At 40.8% G+C, this 22,859-nt stretch overlaps 1 protein-coding gene across 3 annotated transcripts in view; it reads left to right on the plus strand.

The window, feature by feature from the left end:
* Window positions 1-16,379, plus strand: part of trioa (trio Rho guanine nucleotide exchange factor a) — a 194,813-nt gene extending 178,434 nt beyond the window's left edge. For 2 of the 3 annotated variants that reach the window (XM_079829212.1, XM_079829213.1), the window contains 20 exons: window positions 1,624-1,772; window positions 1,862-1,928; window positions 2,006-2,109; window positions 2,820-2,889; window positions 2,988-3,077; window positions 3,217-3,309; window positions 3,387-3,437; window positions 3,514-3,591; window positions 3,682-3,873; window positions 3,966-4,146; window positions 5,333-6,087; window positions 8,934-9,181; window positions 9,792-9,930; window positions 10,028-10,055; window positions 10,154-10,316; window positions 11,440-11,561; window positions 11,656-11,734; window positions 14,168-14,368; window positions 14,465-14,603; window positions 15,640-16,379. In XM_079829212.1, coding sequence (XP_079685338.1) covers window positions 1,624-1,772; window positions 1,862-1,928; window positions 2,006-2,109; window positions 2,820-2,889; window positions 2,988-3,077; window positions 3,217-3,309; window positions 3,387-3,437; window positions 3,514-3,591; window positions 3,682-3,873; window positions 3,966-4,146; window positions 5,333-6,087; window positions 8,934-9,181; window positions 9,792-9,930; window positions 10,028-10,055; window positions 10,154-10,316; window positions 11,440-11,561; window positions 11,656-11,734; window positions 14,168-14,368; window positions 14,465-14,603; window positions 15,640-16,185 — 3,495 coding nt within the window. In that variant the 3' untranslated portion in view covers window positions 16,186-16,379. Of the gene's footprint in view, window positions 1-1,623; window positions 1,773-1,861; window positions 1,929-2,005; window positions 2,110-2,819; window positions 2,890-2,987; window positions 3,078-3,216; window positions 3,310-3,386; window positions 3,438-3,513; window positions 3,592-3,681; window positions 3,874-3,965; window positions 4,147-5,332; window positions 6,088-8,933; window positions 9,182-9,788; window positions 9,931-10,027; window positions 10,056-10,153; window positions 10,317-11,439; window positions 11,562-11,655; window positions 11,735-14,167; window positions 14,369-14,464; window positions 14,604-15,639 lie in introns of all 3 variants that reach the window. The other variant, XM_079829211.1, reaches the window with a different exon arrangement.
* Window positions 16,380-22,859: the final 6,480 nt, after the last annotated feature.

Raw genomic sequence — 22,859 nt, forward strand, 5'->3', positions numbered from 1 at the left:
GGTACGATATGAAATTTTATTAGTACCGGTACTTTAAAAATGACAGCACTCTAATAAGAGCAGTATTTCTTAATTTGCGTCGATGTGTGACCGCAGGAGTGAGGACGTGTGTGTGATCTCTGCTTCCACCGTTCACTAAACAATGGAAGCAGAACAGTCAAATACGCGCAGCTCAGGAAAAAGAAAGCAACAGAAACGCTTGCATTGGAAAATAAAGTGCGACGCGGCCGGACTCTGACCTGAAGCACAAATGCCTTTCACTCAGACAGATCACGACGTCAGTTTCGCGGATTATTCGGTTTGAGTGGCCAAAAATATGTAAAAATGCACGTCCTGGCAAGTATTCAGGTAAACACAGTCGGATATGTCTTTAGTGAACGTATACAGAGTTGAATGAGAAATTGAATGAATTTGGTCCGTGCAGGTCTTAAAGGGCCTGACCTAATATTCTGTGTGATTAATGTTAATCAAACAACAAAAGAAAATAGAAAATCACCCCATGCTTGACTGAATAACTTTAAGTTAAAATATAATGGAAGTCAATGGGGAAAAACAGCCACGAGGAGTAAATGAGGGAGAAAAAAATTGAATCTGATGCTGCACAAAAACTAACAATGCATCAAAGCCAATGTTGTTTCTGACATGTCCAAGACTGTGATAAAAGGTAAACAAAAATCCAGTCAACAATTACATTTTATATTGAAAATAAGTCATTGTTGCCCCCCCCCCCCCCAATCAGTGACATAATTTATGAAATTGGCAATTAAAGAGTTAAAATCCTGCTTAAAAAAGAACAAAAACAACATTTAGTAGTTTTGATCAGGACTGAGGTTGATTAATAGATTTCTGCAAAAAAAAAAATTTGAAAAAAATATTTATGATACATTTTTACAGCAGTTTATTTTAGTGGCTGTTTTCAGCCACAAGGGTAACGAAAGGGTAGTGAATTTGAAGGCCATTATAAAAGACAATAGGAAATACAACTCAGTCAAACGTTCAAAAGTAGCGCTCTAGTACAGGAGTATAGCCTAAATATAAAGTTATAAAACTTAATTTTCCCTGTAACCCAAAGATTGCCCGTTTGATATAGGCCTACCCCAAATGAATTATATCTCGTGTTTAACCACTATCTACATACAAGCCAGTGTCAAGTCCCTGAAGGACTGGCCGAGATGAAACTGTGCGGCCTGTAGCTCGCATCTCCGAAAGCATCTAAACAAATTGTTAAATAGGTGCTATGTTTATACATGAGTCACATATTTGAGATCTAAATAACTACATTCTTGCCTAAAAAAACTCTTAAAACTACATTTCGTGACAACAGTAGTACATAGAAAAAAATATGGTGGATTTGCTCGACCACCATGTTGATACAAACGGTTCCAGTGCTGATACTGGGAGAATATCTCACGGCTGGAAAAGGCTCTCAGCCAATCAGATTTGAGAACCAGAAATAACTGTTGTGTATAATATAATATATTTGAAATATTCAACTTATTATTAGCCAAGTATTTTAAGAATTTTTAAGAATATATTTAGAGTAGCTGTTTACTTGTCTGGTAGTGTCTGCAGTAGTATTGTTTACTTGTCTGGTCTGACTTTGATGGTCTCACGTCCTCTCAGGCTCTGGAGGACAGGCCCAGCTCTTTGTCTGTGGAACAAGGGGACAGCAGCAGCCCCTCTTTCAACCCGTCTGACAACTCCCTCCTCTCCTCCTCCTCTCCGATCGATGAGATAGAGGAACGCAAGACTGGCTTCCTCAAGAGACGCCAGTACGTCATCATTCTCTCCTCCCTCTCTCGGTTATTGCCCTCATTCATTGTCAGCGTCTGTAACACAGGTGTCCCTTTTCTCCTTTTAGTTATATCCTGCTGGAGCTGATGGAGACGGAGAGGGACTATGTGAGAGATCTCAGTTTGGTTGTGGAGGTGAGTGCAGACCGGATGCTGAGATATAGATACGTGATCATGTGACTAGATGTGACGCTGTGTTGTGTGTCTGGCAGGGCTACATGACCAGGATGAGGGAAGATGGAGTTCCAGATGATATGAAAGGAAAAGACAAGATCGTTTTTGGAAATATTCAGCAGATATATGACTGGCACAAAGAGTATGTATCTTGTCTGTGATGTATTATGCTTTCAAATTGTTTTAAAGAGGACCTATTATGCTTTTTTTTTTTTTTTTACTTTCTTTAGTGTGTGATGTTGCTTTAAGCTTGAAAAAGTTGTGAAAAGTTACAAAGCACAAAGTCCCTCCAGCAGGAGTTATTCTCTATATCCGTTTCACTGTTTCTGACCTCCCTGAAACTCCTCCATTGTAGTCTTGAGTTTTCTTCCGAGAATGAAAACGTCACAATATTCCTCATTTAAATAATTCCTGCCCGAGACATATGCTAAATAAAGGGGCGAGCCTGGTTGAGTTAGTAGTGTGTTGAAAGTGGCATTTATTGTAAGGGCCGGGACATTTCCCAAACATGCTGGAAGCGGTTGACCAATCACAACACACTGGTCCAGCCAACCAATTGCGCTTTTCCGAAGGAGAGGCTTCACAGAGACAGGAACTAAACAGAGCATTACTGACAGACTGGGAAGAGAGGAGGCGCAAATATGTGAAAAATATTTAAGATTCAAGCATAACCTATTATAGTAGAGCCCAAAAACAAAATCAAGACTTTATAAAAGAGCATAATAGGTTCTTTTTAATGATAGACACTGATTGGAGGAAAAAAAAGCCAGTAAACCAGATTTGTCTTTGTCAGCTTTTGACTGATAGTTTAAGCAATTTTGTGGCAGTTAATGTTCATCCTTAATGTTTCAGTTTCTTCCTGGGAGAGCTTGAGAAGTGCCTTGAGGACCCTGACCGGCTGGGCCCTCTGTTCCTCAAACATGTACGCCTCTTTTTAAGTCTTTTTAAGCAATCAATCAAACTTGTTCTTGTTTTGTAATTCAATATCGTGCATACTCATTAACTCTTCATGTGTTTCAGGAGCGGCGGCTGCACATGTACATTGTTTACTGCCAGAACAAACCTAAATCTGAGCACATTGTCTCAGAGTATATCGACACCTATTTTGAGGTGCGTACCTTAAATATGGATTTAATCGTCATGTCTGCCCTTTATAAAGCGTGTATGTCCTTATGACATACGTCCTGCATTAATATCAGTACACCACCAAATATAAATCACGTGTCAAACGGAATAACCTCTCTTGCAGGATCTGAAGCAGCGTCTGGGTCACAGGTTTCAGATCACAGATCTGCTCATTAAACCTGTTCAGAGAATCATGAAGTACCAGCTGCTGCTGAAGGTTCGTCTCACTGCTCACTTTACACCTAATGACAGTTTGTAGTCTAATCATGATTCTGATGATCTGTTTGTTTGCAGGATTTTCTCAAATTTTCCAAAAAAATTGGAATTGATTCAATGGAATTGGAGGTATTTTATTTTATATTTAAACAGTATTTGATTCTATTCTACTCTACTCTATTCTGATGGTGTTCTTGTGTTGTAGAAAGCGGTTGAGGTCATGTGCATTGTACCAAAAAGATGTAACGACATGATGAATGTTGGTCGACTCCAGGGATTTGATGTAAGAACTTGTTTATATCAGTAGATTATTATAAAGAAGTGTTTCACATTTGAACGCATGGTTTAAAATCATCTGATCCGTCTTTCACAGGGAAAGATCATTGCTCAGGGGCGTCTCCTCCTGCAGGACACCTTCATGGTGGCTGAACCGGACGGAGGCCTGCTGAACAGGATGAAGGAGAGAAGAGTCTTCCTCTTTGAGCAGATTGTCATCTTCAGTGAACCTTTAGATAAAAAGAGGGGCTTCTCGATGCCTGGTTACCTGTATAAACACAGCATCAAGGTACAGGCGTCCTCGTCTGTTTGTTGGTATCTCATTGTCATGACACATTTGTTGATGGGTAACTGTTTAACATGATGTTTGTGTGTGTGTAGGTGAGCTGTCTGGGGCTGGAGGATAGTGTGGACGGAGACCCCTGTAAATTCGCACTGACCTCCAGAACGTCCAATAGCAGCAAAGATGCCTTTATTCTGCACTCCAGCCATCCTGGAGTACGACAAGTCTGGATGCTGCAGATCAGCCAAATCCTGGAGAGCCAACGCAATTTCCTCAATGGTACAGCAACCAGCAACACTTACGAGTATAAAAGTAGGTCTTTAGGTCGTCATAAATGATGTTCAACATGCATTTAATCCAAACAAAACAAACAAAAAAAGATCCATCCCTCATGTTATTTTAAGGGCTGAACGATTTGAGGAATCAAATCAAAATGTTCTGATTTAAAATGGTAATATTGTTGTTATTATTCATAAATTCATATTTTTTATGTATATCAATATGCCTATTATTAAATACATTTTTTAAAGAAAAATAACTAAATATATTACTATTACTATAATACCGTCACTGTAAAATTAAAATAAAACAATCAAGCTTTTATAAAATTATACTTTAACACTATTTTAACTTAAAAAAATAACAATACTAATTTTCATGTCAATTGCTTCATTTTTCCAACATTAATTTATAAACACTATTGTTCATTGTTATTTCATTTTCATTCATAATACATTAAGTAATGTTCATTTAAAGAACTTGAAATTTAAAAAATGTATTAGTATATGTCAGGGGTCGGGAACCTTTTTTGCCCAAAGAGACATTTTTTTTTTTTTCATTTTTGGTTAATGCATAATATATTTTTATCCAATAAAATTTTAACAATTGTAATAATTAGGTTAATTGACAACTAAAATCAAACAAATATGCAACAAACAATAAATAAAAAGTTGCAAACCAACAAATTAATTATGCAGTGTTTTACCATTGATTACTGTTGTGACACTGGTGAACGGCACTGAACACACACTTTGTCCGGTACAACTTATTATTATCATAAACTTTTCATTAACTACGGTAGGCTGTACACAAAAGGAATTGTAATTGGCTGTTTTTTCTGCAGAGCGCAGATCTTTGTTGATGTGTCTCACTTTTTATCGATCATTTGTTGGTAAAGGGTGAGAGACCTGACGAGCCACATGATTTTTGGCTATGTTCCCGACCGCTGGTATATGCAGACAATAACATTAACCTACAATAATAATAAATAGCGTTATACGTTTGGTTCATTTTAAGGTCATGATGCCTCAAGCAGTAACTAAAGCTAACGATTTGATCTTCATGATATAGTTTTACCAAAACCTTGGTTTGCTTTGCCTGTTACACCCTCCTAAAATCTGCATAATCTGAGATGTTATGCTTGTGTGCAAATCTCTCTCCTCACTAGATGTCTTTCCTCCTGTAGCGCTCACATCTCCTATAGACTACCAGAGGAACCATGTCGAGGGACCCGGTGTCTCAGGCAGCAGTGTACAGGCTGGAGGTAGTGTGGGTCAGGTGATGGCCCCCGGAGGAGGCGGAGGGGCCCCGGCTGGGTCGGGTTCCCGCTCCCGTCCCTCCCGTATCCCCCAGCCCTCGCGCTTGCCTCAGCCACTCCGTCATCAGTCTCCCGCCCTGGGGCCCGGAGCCCACGAGCCTGACGGCCCCGACAAATTATCAGGTATGTCCCCGAGACCTCACTCCAGGGGTCCCTCACCCTCTTGCACCACAGAGCCCGATCCAAAGGTGAAGGTTCCTGCGAGCCCTCACCCCAAACAGACGGACCCTACGGAAAGCGCTTCCAAAGAAAGCAGGGATGGAGCCTCTCCTGCCCAAATCCCTCGAGCCACCGTGGCCCCGCTAGCTCTGGTCAAACCCAGACCTGGAACGGTCTCGCCGATGGCCTCCCCGTTAGCCACGCCGGCTTTCAAAGACTCCATCCCACCCTGCAGTCCTGGGCCGAAGACGAGCGGCAGCTCCAGCTCGTTCTGGAGCTCCGTTCCCGCCTCTCCCGCCAGCAGGCCCGGTTCCTTCACCTTTCCTGCTGAAGCGTGCGACACCCTGGGACGGCAAAATCAGAACCAAAGTCACCGGCATTCCACCCACAGTAAGGACGCCGACCGCATGAGTACCTGCTCTTCTGCCAGTGAGCAATCTGTCCAGTCCACTCAGAGCAACGGGGTAAGAGACACACTCCTGCCCCGGTCGACCGCAGCGCTTGAGCTCAACTCTGCTCCTGTCTTCCCTCATGAATGACTCTCTAACCCACCTGGATTCTGTCTGATTTCTGCCTCTCCTAACCTGGTTTCTACTCTGTGGACTTCCAACAGAACCTTTTCTCTGCATCTCCGAAATCTAACAGTTCTGCTTCTGGCCAGATACTAACGGTTTATGGAGTTGTAAAACAAGAACTAGATTATTCCTTTGTAAAATAAAATACAAAATATTAACCTCAAGTTAGTTTCTTTGTGAGGTCCTGAGGATCAGCTTTTCTTGAGGACTAAAGGTGCAGTCACGTTTACTGTTGTTATGCACATTTTTGCAGACGAAATCCAGTCATTTCGATAGGAATCACAATTGGGATTTTTGCGTCAGGCCGTAAGATTTCCCCATGCAGATTTTGCAATGGGTTTAAGATCTTCATACGTCGCTACACTACTGACAATGGATCTTTTTTGCCCACCAAATTTAGCTGTGACTGCACCTTAACAATGTTAATCTTATGAAACTAATGCTGGAAACATCTGTGGATGGTTTGATTCTGATCATGTGACTTAGTTTTAGATCTTTTTAACAGGCTACTGTAACTAACATGAGTTCTTATCTCAATTTCTTTTCTGTTTCTTACCTTTTCTTTGACTGTTCTAGTTTAATAATGCATGTTTTCGATGCGGTGCACTTGCAAGGTTACATGTCAATCAAACATTGTGAATATTATTATTGAGCATGTGAGTTTTTATGGAATGTTTTGTCATTATCAAACACCAGAAACACTTTTATTCTGAATTTACTAGCCCTCATGTTCTGTATGGGGTCAGACCTCAGACCTGAAATCAAGACATAATCTTAACTTGATAAAATGCTTCAAATGTCCTCCATAACAAACATTGCATTACATCTAGAGACCCAAAAACATTTACAGTGAGGAAAATAAGTATTTGAACACCCTGCTATTTTGCAAGTTCTCCCACTTAGAAATCATGGAGGGGTCATCGTAGGTGCATGTCCACTGTGAGAGACATAATCTTTTAAAAAAAAATCAAGAAATCACAATGTATGATTTTTTTACTATTTATTTGTATGATACAGCTGTATTGAACACCTGAGAAAATCAATGTTAATATTTGGTACAGTAGCCTTTGTTTGCAATTACAGAGGTCAAACGTTTCCTGTAGTTTTTCACCAGGTTTGCACACACTGCAGGAGGGATTTTGGCCCACTCCTCCACACAGATCTTCTCTAGATCAGTCAGGTTTCTGGCCTGTCGCTGAGAAACACAGAGTTTGAGCTCCCTCCAAAGATTCTCTATTGGGTTTAGGTCTGGAGACTGGCTAGGCCACGCCAGAACCTTGATATGCTTCTATCAGAGCCACTCCTTGGTTCTCCTGGCTGTGTGCTTCGGGTCATTGTCATGTTGGAAGACCCAGCCTCGACCCATCTTCAATGCTCTAACTGAGGGAAGGAGGTTGTTCCCCAAAATCTCTAAATACATGGTCCCGGTCATCCTCTCCTTAATACAGTGCAGTCGCCCTGTCCCATGTGCAGAAAAACACCCCCAAAGCATGATGCTACCACCCCCACATGACTTTCTCCCATGACTCCTCTGGATCATCCAAATGGTCATTGGCAAACTTAAGACGGGCCTGGACATGTGCTGGTTTAAGCAGGGGAACCTTCCGTGACATGAATGATTTCATACCATGACGTCTTAGTGTATTACCAACAGTAACCTTGGAAACGGTGGTCCCAGCTCTTTTCAGGTCATTGACCAGCTCCTCCCGTGTAGTTCTGGGCTGATTTCTCACCTTTATTAGGATCATTGAGACCCCACGAGGTGAGATCTTGCATGGAGCCCCAGTCCGAGGGAGATTGACAGTCATGTTTAGCTTCTTCCATTTTCTAATGATTGCTCCAACAGTGGACCTTTTTTCACCAAGCTGCTTGGCAATTTCCCCGTAACCCTTTCCAGCCTTGTGGAGGTGTACAATTTTGTCTCTAGTGTCTTTGGACAGCTCTTTGGTCTTGGCCATGTTAGTAGTTGGATTCTTACTGATTGTATGGGGTGGACAGGTGTCTTTTTGCAGCTAACGACCTCAAACAGGTGCATCTAATTTAGGATAATAAATGGAGTGGAGGTGAACATTTTAAAGGCAGACTAACAGGTCTTTGAGAGTCAGAATTCTAGCTGATAAACAGGTGTTCAAATACTTATTTGCAGCTGTATCATACAAATAAATAGTTAAAAAATCATACATTGTGATTTCTGGATTATTTTTTGATTATGTCTCTCACAGTGGACATGCTCCTACGATGACAATTTCAGACCCCTCCATGATTTCTAAGTGGGAGAACTTGCAAAATAGCAGGCTGTTCAAATATTTATTTTCCTCACTGTATATAACATTAAAAAAAGATGGAAAATTCCAGTCTACTTAAAATAATTTGTATTGTATTTTTCTAGTGTTGTTGCTATGTCAGACACTGTCAAACATTGTTACCGGAAATAATAACCTTTAAAATAAAGTGTGTGGCTGCTCTATGATAAAACATAAGGATACAGCTTATGTAAGGCCTATTTTGCTTTTGGATTGGTCAGTGGAACATATTACAAGAATCTGAAGGAATTTTTCTAAATTACTACTATTTGGTTACACATTTAAATTGAACATGAGGGTTAATATTGTCATTTCACGCGGGTAAACCCATGGTGTTGTTCAGTACAGGCCATCTGTATTAAAGGTATAAAGTGTCTCTGGTACTAAGACCCGTGTGTGTGTGTGTGTGTGTGTGTGTGTGTGTGTCCACAGAGTGAAAGCAGCAGCAGCAGTAATATCTCCACCATGTTGGTGACTCAGGACTATGTGGCTCTGAAAGAGGATGAGATAAATGTAGGTCAAGGGGAGGTGGTGCAGATCCTGGCCTCCAATCAGCAGAACATGTTCTTGGTGTTCCGCGCCGCTACAGACCAATGCCCAGCCGCCGAGGGCTGGATCCCCGGATACGTGCTGGGCCACACCTCCGCCATTATCCCTGACGTATCAGAGGGGACCATTAAGTAAGAGCTCGCCTCTGACCATTTACATAACATAACACATGCAGAATGTTTCATAATGCAACAATAAAACACACTAATCGCCTGTTCTTTGTGTTCAAGGGGTCATATTATGCTTCAGTGTTTCTTTAGTGTGTGTAATGTTGCTGTTTGAGCATGAGAAAAAAAGTCTGCAAATTTACAAAGTCCCTCCAAAAGGAGTTATTCTTGTGGGACCAAACGCGTCACAATATTTCACTCATTTTAATAATTCCCGCCAAAAGGCATACATGGAGTAAAGGGGCGGGCCTGGTTGAGTTAGTTAGTAGTGTGTTGAAATTTAGTTCTGATAAGAGGCGTGACATTTCTCAACACACTGATTCAGCCGACAAATCAGAGCACATTGTGCTTTTCAGAAGGAGGGGCTTCATAGAGCCTAAACAGAGCGTTACTGACAGACTGGGGAGAGAGGAGAATGTCAAATATGGGAAAAATAATGTGTTTTTGAACATTCAAGCATGAAAACCTATTCTAGTAGAGGCCAAAAACTAAAGGGCATAATAGGCCCTCTTTCATAAGCTAGACATTCAACATGTTATAACCTTTATTTTTAACGCGTGTTGCTTTCCAGTAGGAAATCATCATCATGGCATACATCCCTCCGTATTCGTAAGAAGTCAGAGAAAAGAGAGAAGGAAAATAAAAAGGAGGCCAAGCTGGAAAACGGATACAGGAAATCCAGAGAGGGACTAACCAATAAGGTCTCTGTAAAGGTAACACTGATGAAAACAAGCACAAATCTTTCTCTTGGCATTTTCTGGAAGTCCTGCAGAAAGATGCCAACTCAAAACTTTCTTCTCTATTTTGCAGCTTCTAAATCCCAATTATATTTATGATGGTGAGTTCAAAATGGCTCTTAAGTGAAAAGTTGTGTTTGGTAAGAATTATAAATAAGTAATAAGGGGTTGACACGGCTGTTTTTTTTTCTTCTTCCAGTTCCCCCGGAGATCCTCATCCCGCTGAGTGATGTGACCTGTGATAAAGGGGAGTGTGTCACTCTGAGGTGTAAAGTGTGTGGCCGCCCCAAAGCCACGGTCACATGGAAGGGACCCGATCAGAAAACACTCACCAATAACGGCCACTTCAGCATAATGTACAGGTGCGGACAAACGGAAAAAATAAATAGTTTCTGCTAAAAAGTGCAACATTGGAGATATGCATATATTATGTTATTATTTTGTTAAAGGTGAACTATGGAAGATTTTTGCAGTAAAATATCCAAAAACCACTAGGCCAGTGTTATATATTTTGTTCAGTTGAGTACTTAGAATATCCCAAATGTTTCCAACTATTTGTAAATCGTGAGAAATTGCTACTTTAACCAATGAACTGGGACGTGTGAGCTATGCGTTTGAGGGAGTCGCCTGTCGATTGCGTCATATCTGCGTTCCCCTCGGTTTCCGGTTTTATTTAGCAGAAACGCTTTACTCTCACTGCAGTGTGAACAAGTGTCATAGCAGCCGCCGAGCAAACGTCATAACTTCCTTTTCAACACACTCAGATATATCTAATACGATAAACAGAGCTGCGTTACCTCATCATACTCATGACTGGAAAAGAGGAAGTCCCGCCGGCGACTATGCCATAATAAGAGTCCCGCTCTTCAATCGCTCCTGTGGCCTTGCTCAGCTCCACAACACTCAGTCCTGCTTCTGCTTTATACTACAGTAATGTTAATAATCGCATCCATGAACATAATTTCTGCCCGAGTCCTATCCTGACTTTTCCACCGGCTGTGAGGTGAAGACCACATGTCCCAAGATTCTGCGCTCAAACGTGGCGTCATCAAACTACGCCTTTGTTTTGAACAGGCGACCTCTAGTGGACGGAAAAGTTACATAGTGCAGCTTTAATATAAATGTATATATTGCTTTGTTTATATATCTATCACTTGTTAGATTTATGTGAACAGCTCTGGGAAATTTGCTAATGGAGCCCCTAAAGGGACATGGTTATGGAAAAAAATATATTTCAATGCTTTTGTGTTCGCTCACAAAACTTTTGCGTCCCCCTGGGAAACTTTGCATTCACTTGCAAAGAACTCAAAAGTTCTGTGAACATATATGCAAATCATTTTCTCCCATCTCATATTTTTCTTTCATCACCATGTCCCTTTAGGGGCCTCCGTAGAAAAATGTAGATATTAGAATACTGATTTTAATTTATTTCTTTGCCTTGCAGTGATTAAACTAATGGTTTATTTCCTTCTCTCTGCACCACAGTGAGACTGGCGAGGCCACGCTGCGTATCATAGGTGTGACCTCAGAGGATGATGGCATGTACACCTGCATTGCTACGAATGACATAGGCAGTGTGACATCATCAGCCAGTCTCAGAGTGTTGGGTAAGAATTTAAACTGGCCTTGCAGAGTCTCTACCCACTGTTTCAAAGATTTAGCTGAGCAAGGCTTTGAACTTAACTCGACTGTCTTTCACAGGAACTACCAGCGATGGAATCCGGGTCATGTGGAAAGACAACTTTGAGTCCTTCTACACTGAGGTAGCAGAGCTGGGCAGGTGAGACAAATGGGAATTCATACACACAATTTTGATATCAAATGGATTCATATATAAAACAATTGGTTTACACTTTTTTTAAAGAATTAGTTCACTTTTAAATAAACTTTTGCTGATAATTTACTCACCTCCATGTCATCCAAGATGTCCATGTCTTTCTTTCTGCTGTTGAAAAGAAATTAAGGTTTTGGATGAAAACAGTCCAGGGTTTTTCTCCATTTAATGGACTTCAATGGGCTCCAAACGTTTCAAGGTCCAAATGACAGTTTCAGTGCAGCTTCAAAGGGCTTTAAATGATACCAGATGACGAATAAGGGTCTTATCTAGCGAAACGATCAGTTTCTGTGAGAAACCGAGCAGTATTTATGCTATCATCTCTGAGCTCAGCCATAACTTCCGGCAAGTGAGGTCAAATTAGATCGTGGTCATTGATATTAGTGATGCACCGATCATGATTTTACATGGCCGATTCCGATACCGATTTTTTTCAAGAAAACTGTCCGATTCCGATACCGATTTCCGATTTTTTTTTTTTACACAATAAAATAATGAAAGTATACATGAACAAGATGTTTATTTAGTATTTAACAGGCTAAATTGGCTTTTGGCTAATGAAAACAAGTCCGCAATCTGAAATTAACGGGAAATTGAATTGGAAATTAAAAGGCTGAAAGGTGAAATTAAAGGCAACAACTGCATATTCTGCAATCCAAACAAAGATGTTACTTAAATCAGCATTTGTTTTTAAATTCAGTGTAAAGAAAAAAAGTCTTTACCAGTGAAATTCAATAAAACCAAAGTATATAATTGTTCCAAAATGTTAAATCAAATATTGTTTAGTGCAACGAAAAAAACTAAGATGCTACAGCAGGTGTTTTTTAAATCTTTTTAAGGTAAAATAAAAGGTAACACTTTAGAATAATGGTCATTAGTTAACATTAGTTAATGTATTAACTAACATGAACTAACCATGAGCCGTACATTTGTTACTGTATTTGTTCATCTTTGTTAAAGTTAGTTAATATAAATCCAGCTGTTCATGGTTTGTTCATGTTAGTTCACAGTGCATTAACTAATGTTAACAAGATTTTAATAATGCAGTTATCTCTCATTAGTAAATGTTGAAATTAACATTAACAAAGATTAATAAACGCTTTATAAGTGCAGTTCATTATTAGTTAATGTTAACTAATGTAGTAAACTAATGTTAACTAATTACCATTATTCTAAAGTGTTACCAAATATAAATGATCATCCTATAGGCTACAGAACTGATAGTATTTCATTTCTAAAGTGCATGCATGTTCTTCTTTAGGCTACAAAAAGAAGTATTTCGGCTTTTTCACAAGTTATTCTGTTTCGTTCTCATCCGATCCAACATGTGAGAAGCGGAGCTGAACAAAGGCTCACTATCTGTGCTTGTGCAGGGCGGAGAGGTAAGCTTGCGCAACTTCAGCTCGCGCAGGAAAGCGGCTCTTCATTCACTCGTCTCTTCCCTCAGTTATCCAGGTTCCGTTTGTAACACACAAGTGACATGTTCGCAAATGATTGCAATATAGGCGTATGTGCACGCTGGCGCACTTCCGGATAAATCGGCAGAAAAATACAAAGAAACCGCGCTAGAAGCAAAAACCGGCCGGTTCCGGTTTTTGGCCGGTCAACCGGTGCATCCCCAATTGATATATCGATAGTAGATGCCTCATTCTACTGATCCGTGCAGTCGCTAATGAGGCATCTACGTATACTTCTATGACCACGATCTAATTTGACCTCACTTGCCGGAAGTTATGGCTGAGCCCAGAGATGATAGCATAAATACTGCTATCATCTGAAACTGATCGTTTCCCTAGATAAGACCCTTATTCATCATCTGGTATCATTTAAAGCCCTTTGAAGCTGCACTGAAACTGTCATTTGGACCTTGAAACGTTTGGAGCCCATTGAAGTCTATTATTTGGAGAAAAACCCTGGACCGTTTTCATCCAAAACCTTAATTTCTTTTCGACAGCAGAAAGAAAGGCATGGACATCTTGGATGACATGGGGGTGAGTAAATTATCAGCAAAAGTTTATTTAAAAGTGAACTAATCCTTTAAGGTGAGTAATATTAACTACATGTACTTACTATAGAGTTACTGTAATGGCTAGGGTTTGGTTTAGGGTTAGTTTCTTGAAATGATGCATAATTTACCATTGCATTTAGTAACATATAACTACATCACCTTAAAATAAAGTGTTACCAAATATTGTAAGGGAGTCCATTTATCATGGTGGCACACTTTTAAGGAATATTAACACAAATTGGCTGCATATTAACTGCAAGTTTGTCACAAATTAAGGATAGAGTACTGCTTTGTTTTTGCCAGAAACATGCAAATATAGTTTATGGAGAATCGACCGTGGTAATTGTGATAACGTTGTTTCTTTCTCTTAGGGGAAGGTTCTCTGTAGTAAAACGCTGTGACCAGAGAGGGTCAAAGCGGACCGTGGCGGTCAAGTTCGTGAATAAGAAACTCATGAAGCGAGACCAGGTCACCCATGAGTTTAGTGTCCTACAGAGACTCCAGCACCCTCACCTAGTCAGAATACTGGACACCTTTGAGACCTCCAGCAGCTATGCACTCGTCCTTGAGATGTGAGAGCACACACACACACACACACACACACACTTTATGTTCACTATTTCACAGTCAGATATGTTCCTGAGCATCAGTATTGTGTTGTTGCACAGGTCTGATCAGGGCCGTCTCCTGGACTACATTGTGAGCTGGGGGAACCTCACCGAGGAGAAAGTTGCCTTTTACCTCCGGGACATTTTAGAAGCTTTGCAGTACCTGCACAACTGCAGAATAGTTCATCTGGATTTAAAGGTCAGTGTTAAATATATTATATATTTTATATATTATTTATTTGCATGTTATATTGTGTGTGTTGTGTGTTGTGTGTTGTGTGTGTGTGTGTGTGTGTGAGAGAGAAGTCTCATGCCCATCAAGGCTGCCTTTATTTGAGCAAAAATGCTGAAACAACAGCAATATTGTGAAATATTATTACAATTTGAAATAATGGTTTTCTGTTTTAACATACTTTAAAATGTCATTTATTCCTGTGATCATTACTCCAGTCTTCAGTGTCACATGATCCTTCACAAATCATTCTATTATGCTGATTTATTTTCATTGCAGTGCTCCTTAATGTTTTTATAACCTGTGATACTTTTTCCAATATTCATTGATGAATAAAATGTTAAAAAAAGAACAGCATTTATTTAAAACGTAAATCTTTTGAAACAATATACACTACAGTTATTCAGCAAGCATGTGTTAAATTGATAAAAAGTGATAAAGATTCATATTGTTAGAAAAGATTTCTATTCTGAATAAATGCTTTTTTTTTTTTTTTTTTTTCATTTTTATTCATCGATGAATCCTGAAAAAAGCATCACCGGTTCCAAAAAAATATTAAGCAGCACAAATGTTTCCTACATTGATCATAAATCATCATATCAGAATGATTCCTGAAGGATCATGTGACACTGAAGAGTAATGATGTTGAAAATTCAGCTTTGATCACAGGAATAAATTATATTTTAAAGTATATTAAAATAGAAAAAGTTTTTACTGTATTTTTCATGAAAGAAAATGCATCATTGTTAAGGATAAGAGACTGCAAAATACTTACTGACCACAAACTTTTCAACAGTTGTGTGTGTGTGTAGTATTTCTTAACCTTTTTATGATTACTATTTTTGCATCATTTTTATGTAAAGCACTTTGACTTACTACTGTTAAATATTAGTAAATAAAATAATTTTAGCATGAGTTATTTATATTTTAGCATGCTAAATAATATTATTATGTTAATCGAATCAAATTTCAAAGCGATGCTGATTTCCCTCTTTCTGATCAGCCCGAAAACCTTGTGGTGGACCAGAGCCCCTCCCAGCCGATGGTGAAGCTGACGGACTTCGGGGACGCAGTGCAGCTGAGCTCGACTCCCTATGTTCACCCTCTGCTGGGAAGCCCAGAGTTTGCGGCCCCCGAGCTGGTCCTCGGGGATTCGGTCTCTCTCTCCTCTGACCTGTGGAGTCTGGGGGTGGTGACGTACGTGATGCTGAGCGGCGCCTCTCCGTTCTTGGACGAGAGCGTGGAGGAGACGTGCCTCAACATCTGCCGCCTAGACTTCAGCTTCCCCGACGACTACTTCCAGGGCGTGAGCCAGGCGGCACGGGATTTTGTGTGCCTGCTTCTCAGGGCCGAACCTTCCAAGCGGCCCCCGGCTGCCGCCTGCCTGCAGGAACCCTGGCTGCGGCCCGGAGGTGGCCGCCGCTCGGCCGAATGCATCGATACCTCTAGACTCATTTCCTTCATCGATCGGCGCAAACACCAGAACGACCTGCGGCCTCTCGGAGGCATGAGGGCCTTCCTGCACAGCAGGCTACAGCCCAGGATCTGACCGAGAATCCTGATCTCATCCTCTTTCCAATGCCAATCAAGAAGACTTCAGTCCTGAGCCTATCAAAATGTGTGCTGACTACCATATCTGCCAATCAGAGCCTTCGTCAGCAGACGATATTTTACGATTGATAGTCTTTTACCCGTTTGCTGCTGCCGTGTTTCCAGTTCAATTAAGACTTGTAAGCAGAGATTAAAACAATGAAATAAAAATTTAAATAAATAAATATATATATATATATATATATATATATATCAAATATTTCTTGGATTTGCTGAGTGATCAACAAATCTACACGAGTGGACTGATGTTTTGTGTAGAACGGATCCTGCACAAGCATGGTTTTTGAAGAAAGCGATGCAAATGCAATTTAATAGCGAGGAGAACAACTTTTTCTCTTTCTGTTTGGCCTGAGCCAGAGAGCAAGCGGCTGTTTTTGTGCGCATGACAGATTTTCAGGTACATCTTTCAATAAAAACAGTGACATCGACTCTCAAGTCTGAATGAGCGCAACACGCAAACGAGTAGAGAAGCGTTTGAAGCGGACACTTGTGTAATTAGTTGCTTATTTCGACGACGATGATTGCGCTACATTTAGCTGCGGAATTTTTACAGGCTGCAAGTTCAACCTCTTTTTTTATTTACTACAACTAGAACAAATCGTGTTGTGCAATCTACAGCTGTGTACGCCTTATTCTATACTATGTGTCTGCCCTGTTTCTTCCTTTCTTTTTAAATGAAATGTCACAAGGGTGGCCATACATAGCCATAGGGCGGCCGGACGTCTGGATGACTAAATACTGTAAATGCACTCGCGTTGTTTCCGGTTCTTACCACGTGCAATGTTGCAGCTTCGATGGTTTATGCAACTGTTTATGAAGACATCTGTTAAACCTTTAATAAAAGCCTAGAATAGCACGTACCCGGTACTGCAGTTCTGCTGTTGTTGATTTAATCCGGTCTTTTTCAGTAAGTATTAAAGCCTTGTCGCACTACAGGGTCGTTGTCTATATGGCACTTACGCTAGTCACTTTTCTGTTGATATACATATTGGTATGCCAAAGCTCTCCATGCTTTATGAGAATTCGTTTTCGTCTTCTTTTCGGTCCCCTACACACATTTGACTCTTAAGTTATACGCTGGTTGTTGACTTCACAACCGTTCGTTTATTTTCCTCCGTGTCCATGGTATTGACGTTTCACAGATTTACCTTTTTGCTTTTCTGCGCATCTTTGGAGTGTTTCTGAAATGCACTTCCCATTTAGCCTAGGCAGTCCTTGACATGGAGACAATTTCGCATAGCAAGATATCATGGACAAAAATGTGAAGCCTTTAAATTATGATATTTATCTCGTCATATAGATAGATTTAATGCAAATCTTTTTAGTTTTAAAGCCTTGGCTAGTTTTTGGTGACAGATTAGTCGTAAGAAGCTCTCAACTATTGAAATTGTCACTGGAATGACGTTGGTATGCCGTCTGTATGCACCATTGGCCTGTTGTTCTCATTTCCAGTGATCCTCACATCATCGTACATCAGTCAACCGTTATCTTTGAGATTTTGAAGCGTATTGAAATGTTTGAGTGGTGGGCAGTGACTCTTTCCCTGTTGGAAGGAACATTGTTGATTCATCTGTATAGACCCATATAATGTCCCCTAATTTATTTGTCATTGTAAAGTTGTACAGATGCCTTTGCAGCGTGGGAACTTGGACTGGATACATTTTTTTTTAAAAGTGTTTCATCGAATGTCTAATTTTCGTTCGGATCTCATTGTATTTTAATGTATGTATTATCATTTTAGACTTGTTTTATTTGGATTATTTTATACTTTTTGCATGTGTATATTTCTTTGTACAGAAACCATAAGTGTTTACGCGATATGTGCTGTAAATATTTTCAGTTTTGTCATCATTATTTTGGAATTAAACATATGGAACATTCTCATGGATGCCGTGTTTGGTTTATCCTGGTTCTGTTTTCATTTGTAATATTGTAGGTTTCTTGCTCTAAATTTGTCCGACTGATTGACAACAATGCGGATTTGGAAACACTATTTCAAGTTTGGGAAGTGAGAACAGTTTCCGTTTATAAATAAATGGAATTTCTAACCGAAGCTGAAGTGAGATTACTTTACCAATAGACCCTTTTCACAGACTGGGAGTACGCGTTTTAACGGTCATCATTACTGTAATTCCTGCAACGTTTTTTTATGTATTTACATTTATAACACTAATACTTTGGATTTTATTACTTTTGCATCAAATTGCAAAAAACAAGTTAGTCTATGCCAGGGTACTGGAGAGGAGAATTCGGCCGATAGTGGAACCTCGGATTCAGGAGGAACAGTGTGGTTTTCGTCCCGGTCGTGGAGCACTGGACCAGCTCTATACCCTTTTCAGGGTGCTGGGGGGTTCATGGGAGTTTGCCCAACCTGTCCACATGTGTTTTGTGGATTTGGAGAAGGCATTCGACTGTGTTCCTCGAGCCATCCTGTGGAGGGTGCTCTGAGAGTATGGGGTCGGTGGCCCCCTGCTTAGGGCTGTTTGGTCCCTGTACGACCAGAGCAGGAGTTTGGTCCGCACTGCCGGCAGTAAGTCAGACCTGTTCCCGGTGCATGTTGGACTCCGGCAGGGCTGCCCTTTGTCACCGGTTCTGTTCATAATTTTTATGGACAGAATTTCTAGGCGCAGCCAAGGGCCGGAGAGTGTCCAGTTTGGGGACCATGCGATTTCGTCCCTGCTTTTTGCGGATGATGTTGTCGTGTTGGCCTCCTCAGACCAGGACCTTCATTGTGCACTGGGACGGTTTGCAGCCGAGTGTGAAGCGGCTGGGATGAGAATCAGCACCTCCAAGTCCGAGGCCATGGTTCTCAGTCGTAAAAGGGTGGCTTAAACGCTTCAGGTTGGTGGAGAGTTCCTGCCTCAGGTGGAGGAGTTCAGGTATCTTGGGGTCTTGTTCACGAGTGAAGGAAGAATGGAAAGGGAGATTGATAGACGGAACGGTGCAGCTTCTGCAGTAATGCGGTCGATGTACCGGTCTGTCGTGGTGAAGAAGGAGCTGAGCTGCAAGGCAAAGCTCTCGAGTTACCGGTCGATCTACGTTCCTACTCTCACCTATGGTCATGAGCTGTGGGTCATGACCGAAAGGACAAGATCCCGGATAAAGGCGGCCGAAATGAGCTTTCTCCGTAGGGTGGCTGGGCGCTCCCTTAGAGATAGGGTGAGAAGCTCGGTCACTCGGGAGGAGCTCAGAGTAGAGCCGTTGCTCCTCCACATCGAGAGGGGTCAGCTGAGGTGGCTCGGGCATCTATTTCGGATGCCCCCTGGACGCCTTCCCAGGGAGGTGTTCCAGGCACGTCCCACTGGGAGGAGGCCCCGGGGAAGACCAAGGACACGCTGGAGGGATTATGTCTCCTGGCTGGCCTTGGAACGCCTCGGGGTTCCCCCGGAAGAGCTGGAGGAAGTGGCTAGGGAGAGGGAAGTCTGGGCGTCTCTGCTTAGACTGTTGCCCCCGCGACCCGGCCCCGGATAAGCGGGAGATGATGGATGGATGGAAGTTAGCGCTGCTGTAAGGGTGTTTCTAATACAGCGTCTATGGGAGTGATGGTAAAAATGAACATATTTCTCTCTTTTCAGTGCCGTTATCAAGCTCACTATTTTTTCCCCACTTTTTGAATGTTGTAAAATCACTATTGTGCCGTTTTTCTTTTGCTATTTGAGCAAATGGGTAAACAAAAAATATTTTATGTCTCTCATTCACAACTACAATAGTTCAATTACATAGTACAATAGTACAATTATGATGACTTCCGCCCTGAGAAACCCGGTGTCATGAGAAATCATGGCTGCGTCCGAAACCTGGAAAATGCTGCCTTCGGGGGACACATTTCAAGGCAGGAAGGCATCAAGGCACGTCCTAATCTAATGTTAGCTTCACTTCCTGTCTCCTGAGATGCCTTCATCTGATCGATTTTTGACGGCAGCATATTTGTATCTTTCGCTCCTTTTGATATCCCACAATCCTGTGCGTTCCATTCTGTGACAGTTGAGCTGGGAATAAAAGATGGCGTCCGAAAGTTGCGTTTCCTGGTCAGTTTGTGTGTAGGCCTAAATGTACGTTTTTTTTGCCAACATTTTCCACTTCTGATGTCATTTCTAGCGAGAAATTTCTAATGTAGTAGTAAAATATTTGTTTAGTTCTCACCAAAGCTCTCTCTATTTTGCTGTAGATCATTAAACGGTTACACTACCTAAGAAGTCGGTCCAAAATCAGTTTTGTGAGGTGACTTCATGCACAAACGCTGCCTTATAAGTCATTGTCTGATAAGGCAACGAGTCACTGCCTAGGTTTTTGGACGCGATTATATTGTCTGAAAGAACTTTTAATGTATAATCTATTCAGAGCCTGATTACAATTCTTACAAAATCACGTTTTGATTTTTGTCGTTTAAATTGTTTTAAAATAGTCTTTAATGTTTTGCAAATCATATGTTTCATATACTAGTATATAACCGAAGCTATAAGTTGTGAAATCAAGCATATCTCATTCTTAATGTTTTTTTTAGTTAGCGTACGTTCTAGCATATCATACAGCTACCCCATTAGCTTAGTTTATACACCACGGTTGCACTTACCCTACATTTTAAATGCCATAGCCCCGCTTTAATGTTTATACAATTTGAAAAAAATTCCTGTTGTAATTATTTTGTGCACCTGTTCTGTATATTATAGTTTTTTTAATTCTTTATTATTTACATTATAGGTACAATACTATGTTATGATTTTGTATTGGTATATTCGTTTATCAATTGAAATAATTTACAATATGTTTGGCATGTTATTGCTCCCATTTTGATCAGGCATTTCCACGTTGGGTCCTAAGCGGACACTATTTCACACATAGACAGTAAAAGAAATGGACACAGCGACCCCATAGACTTCCACGGAGAAAAGTGAAGTCAAGTAGAAGCGCTCACTTCCTGATGGCTGATGTACTGCGCAGCCTCAGACTGAGCTTGATGACGTAGATGTGACGTGAGCAACCTGTCTGACAGTGGTAAGTCTTCTAGTAGTTGTGCAAAGTCAAATCTGAATCACCGAATCTTGCAGAGACGGAGAGAGTGAGCAGGAGTAACTTTTGGTAAGTATTCTGATTAATTATTTTGTCATTTTGCATAGTATTTATTTATTTTAATAAATTGCCTCATAAACAGTAAAAGATTGGCTGAGCTTCTCCTCCTGTCTATACGGCAATTTCTCTAATGTGCGATGGTTATGACGAAATCGTTAGCCTATTTTTACAAAAACGGCTTCTACCGGGCGATAGTGTCAGATACAAGGTAATGGAGCCTTTTATACGTTGTCGTGTTTCTTTAGAAATAAACAATGGTCAAATGGAGTCTTTAAACGCCTCAGATGTAAAGTTATCCGCTGTCAAAGTGGCGCCAAAATGAATGGGATTCAATGGGATGCTAACAGCAGGTGATGGCTTGGTTAGCGATGGCTGCCCCTATGGAAGGTACGCTTTCCGGGTGATGAATTACCCCCTTGATTTCACAGGAGGACACGATTTCTCATGACACCGGAAATGTGAAAAGGGTCTATTGGCGAATGGCTGTTTTATTTAGAAGGCGGGACTTATTCCGCCAGTTAGCATCACACGGGTTCCCTCATAGGCTTTTGGGTAATCGCACAAAACAAACAAGCTCTGCGCTCAACAAGTTTATGACACTTACACGTTTTGTCCATCAAGATCATTTTCACAGATGAACACAACTTTTATGAATTTTGAAGCCTAAGTGCAGTCGCCAGAAGTAAAAGGCTAAAGGTAGGCTATAAACGAACTACACCACGGTCGCTCGAGTGTCCCTATCACTAAGCGTCTGACAACTCTGTTTTAAACCTTTTCACCAGAAAGTCTGAGTTAGACTAGTTTATAAGAGCACAATTATGAGCGTAATAACTTGAGTCTGCAAAAGCAAACTGAGTTTACCTTTACGGAGTGATGTCGTTTAATCTCCTCGACAGCCTCTGTAGTCCCATTTGGCCACTTGTTATGCAGTCTTCACGTGCTATCGTAATTATCGTAAATACTAGTTTAGACCCTTTTCACAGACTGTGATGACGCGTTTTAACGGGCATCATTATCGTAAATCCTGCAAAGGTTTTTTTTTATGTATTTACATTTATAACACTAATACTTTGAATTATATTAGTTTTGCATCAAATTACAAAAAACAAGTTAGCGCTGCTGTGAGGGTGTTTCTAATACAGTGTCTATGGGGACACAAAAAATATATTTAATGTATACTCTCATTCAACGCTATAAAAGTTAACCCAACCCGGAAATGTGAAAATGAGATTCTGCTCCCTTCTGGAGCCTGTCTCTAGTGGCCAGTCGATGAATTGCAGTTTAAGTCACTTCCGCATTGGCTTCAAGAGAAACTGGGGGAGGTTGCCGCTTGAGTAGGAAATATCTGATAGCACGAGTGAGGTAATACTGACGTATTTTATGTCGTAGAATAAAACGTGAAAGTGCCTTATTACAGCCGTTCCAAAATCCCAATCGAAAAACCCATTAACTTCGGGAACCGGCAGAAGTGCTAAAATATAATCTCACTTCTGTGTTTTGCCCTACAAAGTGATGCCATACCTGCACCACTATTGTAGAATA

This window comes from Gobio gobio (assembly GCF_949357685.1).
Source record: "Gobio gobio genome assembly, chromosome: 11".
Taxonomy (NCBI): Eukaryota; Metazoa; Chordata; class Actinopteri; order Cypriniformes; family Gobionidae; genus Gobio; species Gobio gobio.